The sequence below is a fragment of the Myotis brandtii genome, unplaced genomic scaffold (genome assembly GCF_000412655.1).
Source record: "Myotis brandtii unplaced genomic scaffold, ASM41265v1 scaffold958, whole genome shotgun sequence".
Lineage (NCBI taxonomy): Eukaryota > Metazoa > Chordata > Mammalia > Chiroptera > Vespertilionidae > Myotis > Myotis brandtii.
In genome coordinates, this window is record NW_005371960.1 from 376,999 (window position 1) to 383,686 (window position 6,688).

The 6,688-nt window shown below is 43.3% G+C and overlaps 1 protein-coding gene across 1 annotated transcript in view; it reads left to right on the plus strand.

The window, feature by feature from the left end:
* FEZ2 (fasciculation and elongation protein zeta 2 (zygin II)) overlaps window positions 1-6,688 on the plus strand; it is a 50,713-nt gene that overhangs the window by 10,575 nt on the left and 33,450 nt on the right. The window contains exon 3 of the mRNA XM_005886091.2: window positions 4,015-4,123. Within this exon, the coding sequence (XP_005886153.1) occupies window positions 4,052-4,123 (72 nt within the window). The 5' untranslated portion in view covers window positions 4,015-4,051. The remainder of the gene's footprint in view (window positions 1-4,014; window positions 4,124-6,688) is intronic.

Below are 6,688 nucleotides of genomic sequence, written 5' to 3' on the forward strand. Positions count from 1 at the left end.
GGGGCCCTCGGCCTCTGCGTGCCGGCGATTTAAGTCCCCTGCTGCCTCGTGCCCCACCTTAAACCCCCGGCGGCCACTGTCCGCCGTCGCCTCCTGCCGTGAAACCGACCCTGGTTTGGGGGAGCGGGAGTCTCCTAGTAGAGCCCGTCGTAGAGGCAGGACCTGCTCGGCTCAGGTGTAGCCATTCATTCATTCAACCAGCAGCTACCCAGTCCGTTAAGTGCCCGAGGCTGCTTCGCGCTGGGCATACGTAGGGTCCATCCAAGGCTGGGAGCTAGATTTGTAAACACATATTTGTCCGGGTGTGATAAATGCTCTAGTAGTGGATAGATGTGTAAAATTTAGGAGATTTAAAAGTGTGCGCGTGTGTGTGGTGGGGAGCCAGGAAAGACTTGATAGAGAAAGAAATGGGAAAATTGGATCCTGGTGGGAGTGGGAGTTTGCTTGGCAGGTGAAGAAAGGCCTAGCATTCTAGCTCGAGGATGCAACACGTGCAAAGGTACCAGTGTTGAAGCAGCATTTAAGCCACAGCAATTTATTGGGTCCACCTGAGAGCCCAGGTATGGTGCAGGCTGCCACAGAAGCAAAAAGGAAGAGCTTTGGTTATGAATAGCTGGGATCTTCTATTCTGGTGGGGAAGACCAATACATAAATGGGTAATTATTACCGAATTATCCAAGTGTAACAATGGGGAATTCACAGGGTTTTATGAGAGCTGGGAGAAGGAAGAGATAGAGTTCCTGGGGGCACTTTTTTTTTTTAAGCACTTTGAATTCCAATTATAATTCGGTTAAGTAAGGATTGTGATTATGTACCACAGGACCAAAAGGGGGTTAAAAATGGTGAGAGTAAAAAAACTTCAGCAAATGTAATGTCAGGGAGAGGCACCCCTGAAATTACTGGAGTAAATAACTGAGGACGTGGGTGTGGATGGGTTTTCAGAACATTGGTGGGATGGAGAGAATGGAGTTTAGGGAAGAATTCTCATGAGATAAAGCTCCATGGGCTTAGAAAGGGGCTTCAGCTTGATGGTCTCCTTTCCTCTGTGAGGCAGATTATCAGGAATAAGGTAGGAAGCTTGAGAAGGGGGGGTGGGGTTGGGAATGGGTGCCTGTAAGCATAACTTAGCAGTGGTTTGGGCCCAGCTATGTTTGGAGACTATATCTTTTAATTTTACCTTTGTACAGTGTTCATGTGTAGAGGGAGGAATTTATGATTGGATGTTGTACACAAAGATATGCACTCAGTGGCAATATGTGACATTTTAAAAATTCTATTCCCCAAAAGAAGACAGTATTAAGTGTGTACCTATCTATCTATCTATCTATCTACCTATATTTATAATTATATACTCTGAATCACTAGACTCAGGATATATTCTGGATTTTAAAATTATACTTATTATGAGTTTGAGTTTATCAAGAGTAACCTCTCAAAACAGATTAGTGGTTCGTACACAGATAGTTAAAGTTCCTTACTTTTTGTTTCACCTGTACTGTCTGAAAAGTAGTGTGTTTTAGCCTTTGCTTAAATCTTAGGATGATGTTAAACTTAAAAACAATTTTTGTTACTCTTGAAAATGGTTTTTAGTAGATGACATGTTGGTAATGTGTGTGGCTTGACTTAGGAAAGCATGAGAAATCTCTCTTTCCCAGGGCCTGGGCTGGTTACTCTCATTATCCCCTTTCTATTGCATAAATCTGCTTCGCATTGCTTGTTAGAGTCCGTTTCAGGCTCCTTTCACCAGGGAGAGTTGAGAATTCTTGCCCTCAGATATTGCCTCGAATATCTTCGGGCATTTTATTGAACTTTTCTGAGTCCCAGTTTTAGTTTTGGTTAAATACAGGGATTGTACTTATCTGCTAAGGCTTTACGCTAGAAGGGTCTCCTGTAGGATTCAATGTTGGTGGGACTTTGACCTTGGAAAGAGCTGTTTCGCCAGTTGTTTATGACTGCTCGTAATACTTGGCGATAAGGATGAAGGCAAGTCCTGTCTTAACTGGAGAATTCTAGAAATCTTTCACTTCAGTGGGCCCTACTTCCTTCCAACTACAATTGTCCTGACCTTGGTGGAGATAGGGGACTATTGATTGTTTGTCCTGCCCCTTCTGGACAGATCAAATTCAGTCACAGTCACTTTTGCTAGGTGAGCATTCCAGTCCACTTGTCCTTTTATCACAGCCTCATGTATGAAGGGGCAAACAAGCCATCCCCCAAAACTCTGGACTTTCTTCACCTTCTAGAATATCCTACTGGGGTTTCTGGCCAGGCTTAGGTGTATAGTCAGTGATTCAGTATTTGAAAACCTCGCACCCAGGAAGGTGTGGGCCTCAAACCCGGCGCATTTCACAGTCCAGAAGGGTTGCTTCCAGCGTGAGCATGTTGGCAGGAGAGGAGATTATGATTCCAACAGAGAGGGGAACAGGAATGAACCAAGCATATGGGAGATTTGCTGGGTAAACAGGCCAGTTTTCCAGAGCCTTTGGGTTTACATTTTCAATGAGGCTAATGTGAGTTCCAAAGCCAAAAACATCATGTTGGGATTTTATGGTTTTGGCAGTTGTGGTCCTATTGCTTCATCTCTTTAGCACCAAATCCCAATGCATTAAATCAAGCATGTTGCTTCTTTATTTTGAAGCTTGTGTTCTTATTTCTAGGCCCCTAGTGGTCTTGCTTTTGTATCCTAATGGCTCACACACTTGTAAATAACCCCCACCTAATTATGTCGTGGCTTATTCACAGTTAGATACCCGTTATAAATTTTAGGGTGTTTTTTCTTTAAGACATGTATGTGCGTACCTCTAGCTGGCAAGTAGCTTATAGCTGTAATGTTTAACTTCACTTCAATTAAATTTCCTGTCATTTTTATCTCCGAAGTCAATGTTTTTCATAGAAGGTCATGTTTTATTATGCTGATTAATACCTTGGTACCGAAACCTGCATTTTGGTCGTGAAATTGGAGTTCGCTGTCCTTATCTAGTGTGCTTTGGGACTCAATACAACTCATTTGAATTAATGTTTAGAGTAATTGAGCTGAAGGGATGTCTGTGTTTCTTGTTCAAGCCTCTCATTTTGTAGAGGGAGGCCAATGTAGAGAGGTTAAAGGGCATGGCCCAAGACTCGTTGTTTGAGGAAGATGGAGACGAGTCTGTTTTCCTGCATTTTCGTCAAGTGCTCTGTTGCCTCGCACAAGTGCTGCTTGAGGTGGGGAAGCTGCACTGCATATCGCCTGTGTGGATTATATTTGAACTCCCTTTCTTTCCCCTTTCATTTTATCAGTTTTAGTCCTTAGTCTATTATATTACAAGTTAGATATTCAACCCTGCTCTAACATTACAACCGAATCCTTTTTCCTAGAAGGGATAACAGATCTGCTAGAGAGATTATTTACTCTATGGAATGGTCTATATTGTTTGCAGCTTGTAGGAAATTAAAGCACAGTGTGCTTACTACCAGGTTGTAATGACTCAACTTCCCGGTGCTTTAGTTTCCTTGTCTGTAAAATGGGGGGATAATGATGGTTCTTCCTAATACTGGCTTTTTAAAATATTGATTTGACAGAGAGAGAAAGAGAGAAAAACATCGATTGGTTGCCTCCTGCCTGTGCCCTTCCTGGGGATGGAATTCACAACTTTCTGGTGCAAGGGGCGATTCTCCAACCAACTACACCACACAGGCCAGGGCAGTATTGCTTTGGAGAAGTAAGTGAGTTAGTATGTAAGTTGTTTAGAATAGTGCCTGGCACATGTTACCATGGAAAGTGTCAGTTATCAACCTGGGAGAGTTCCATTTCACTCCACCTTCCCTCAGGACTTCTTGTCAGCCAATTACACGATTTTCATTTAGTCTTATTTAGGACACTCTACGTTGTTGATGTTTTCTGAGAAACAGTGGGCCTTTATTTTTTTTCCTTTGATATTTTTTGTTTTTCTTTCACGGTGGAACTGGATATTTATTTAATAAAAGACATATAGAATGCTAACTTTCATTGATGGCAGTTTTCTTCTTTTTAAGGATTTGGAACGCCCTGACAGATAATTACGGAAACGTAATGCCTGTGGACTGGAAGTCATCCCATACCAGGACCTTGCACTTGCTCACTCTGAACCTCTCAGAAAAAGAGGTAAGTTGGGGATTGAACCAGTAGTTTCTTAATAACTGAGTCTGATAATGGAACTAACAAGGAGCATTTCTATTAACCAACATTCATGAGTGGCCTCTTATTTCCAAGCAATTGGACTGGCCCTCTGTTGCCATAAACTACCTATTAGCACTTCCCTCCAGTGCTTCCCCAGCACACACTCCCTTTTTTATGTTTAGCTAAATTTTCATCACCTGTGTATGAACATCAATAACCAGCCTGTTTTTCCCCCCCACCTTAAATAACATGATTTGCTGAGGACACTCAGTGAGAATCCTAGCCTTGGTTTAATACAAAATCATGTGCTACTTAGTGATGGGGATGCATTCTGAGAAATGTGTGGTTAAATTTCTTTGTCGTGTGAACGTCATAGAATGCCCTTACACAGCCCTGTATGGTATAGCCTACTGCATACCTGGGCTCTAAGGTACGGCCTGTTGCTCCTAGGCTGCTCGCCTGTGCAGTATGCTACTTTAGGAAACAACACAGGATTAAATCCAGCACAAGAGAAAGTGATGTAATTAAGAGACACCAGAAACATGAGATGTATGAGGTATAGCATGGCACACTGATTTACAGCAAACATTTTTTCATAATTAGAATATACTCTAAAATAATGATAAAAAGTATACTGCAGTAAATACATAAACCAGTATCGTAGTAGTGTATTATCATAATTGGGTAATAGTACAGATCATAATTATATGTGCTATATTTTTATACAGCTGGCAGCACAGTAGGTTTCTTTACACCAGCATCTCCACAAACACCTGAGTGATGCGTCACTAGGCAACAGGGATTTTTCAGTTGTATTATAATCTTAGGGGACCACTCTGGTCTATGCAGTCAGTTGTTGACCCAAACATTGTTAGGTGGCACATGACTGTATTGAGGTACTGGAATAGCAACAGAGTTAACTTTTTGATGAATTTAATGACTTGCTTGTTGCCCAAAGGCTGTGTATTGGGATTATTGGGGAACCTTTGAAAGACATTTCAGTTCTGGGCTTTTAAATGTGTTCTTGGCTAACTGTCTGAGGTTGCTGTGTTTGCTTGGTGTTATAAAGTGAAGGTGCCTGAGGGAGAAAAATGAGCACAGGTGATAAGGCAGCAAGGGGGGACAGAAGAGGGAAGATACGTAATTGCTTTAAGTGGGAAAATCACAGTGTTGTTTAAGCTGAGGAGAAACGTCGCTAAATTATGTCAGTTTCAGGGCTGGCTGTTTAAGTTCCTCATCAAAGAGCAGCGCAAACCCATGCCGGATATTTTGGCATGCTCTTGTTTCATTAGTGTATTTGTGCAGTTATTGGGAGCTTAATGCAATAAGCTTGTCAGTATGTTAAATAGTATTGTTAAGGTTTTGTGAAAATGGTTTTCTTAAACATGTGATTTAGAAAAGCTTGCTGTCCAGTATTTTCTAGTAGAATACAGAATTCTAGTAAAATACTTCCCAGTTTTCAAGTAGATGTAGAATTCTTACTGTTTGTGATAATTATTGATCCCAGTAAGCTGTTTTGCAGACTGACCTGACATACGAGTAATGAAAAGGAATGCAACCAGATATCTTATGCTCTGTCTTCTGTTTATTTAGAGCCGAGCTGTCATTTTGGACTTAGTTCCAAGTTTCCCTTCCTCTCCGAAGCTTCCTATTACTGATGTAGCCTTTGCTGATCTCATGGAATTATGATTTTAGAATCGAAAGGGACTTGAAAGAACACTTAATCCAACCTCTCACTTGGGGGGAATCCCCATCTACAGCATGTCTGACAGATGGTCAGTTAGCCATGGCCTGAATCCTTGTACAGAAGGAAAATGCACCTCTCTGTGGGGATCCCGTTACACATGTGGGGTGTGAAAACCCTACAGAACTTATTGGTCCCATAGAAATTTAGCCCCATTGTCTCGTAGGTGCTAGTCCCCACAGTGCTCTGCTCATGTCTCAAATCACTATTGTGTTCCCTTATTACTCATACTAGAGGCCTGTGCACAGATTCGTGCACCAGTGGGGTCCCTCAGCCTGACCTGCAGCCTCTTGCAATCTGGGACCCCTCGGGGGGTGATAGAGAGCTGGTTTTGGCCTGATCCCTGCAAGCCAGGCTGAGGGACCCCACTGGTGCACAAATCCGTGCACTGGGCCTCTAGTATGCATATAAGATCTTTGGTTAATCTCTTCCAGCCCTCCCCGCTTCTCCCTTCCCTCTGAGATTCATCAGTCTGTTCCATGTTTCCATGCCTGTGGTTTCTGCTACTGTGTTGAATGTCTGCCCCCTGGTGGTCAGTGCGCATCATAGCTACCGGCCAGTCAGCTGGTCGCTTAGGCTTTTATATATATAGACTAGAGGCCCGGTGCACAAAAATTTGTGCACTTGGGGGGGAAGGGGGGGTCCCCCAGCCCGGCCTGTGCCCTCTCGCAGTCTGGGACCCCTCGGGAGATAATGACCTGCTGGCTTAGGCCTGCTCCCAGGTGGCAGAGGGCACGCCCAATCCCTAGGTGCAGCCCCTGGTCAGGCTCAGAGCAGGGCCGATTGGGGAGTTGGGGCGCCGCCCC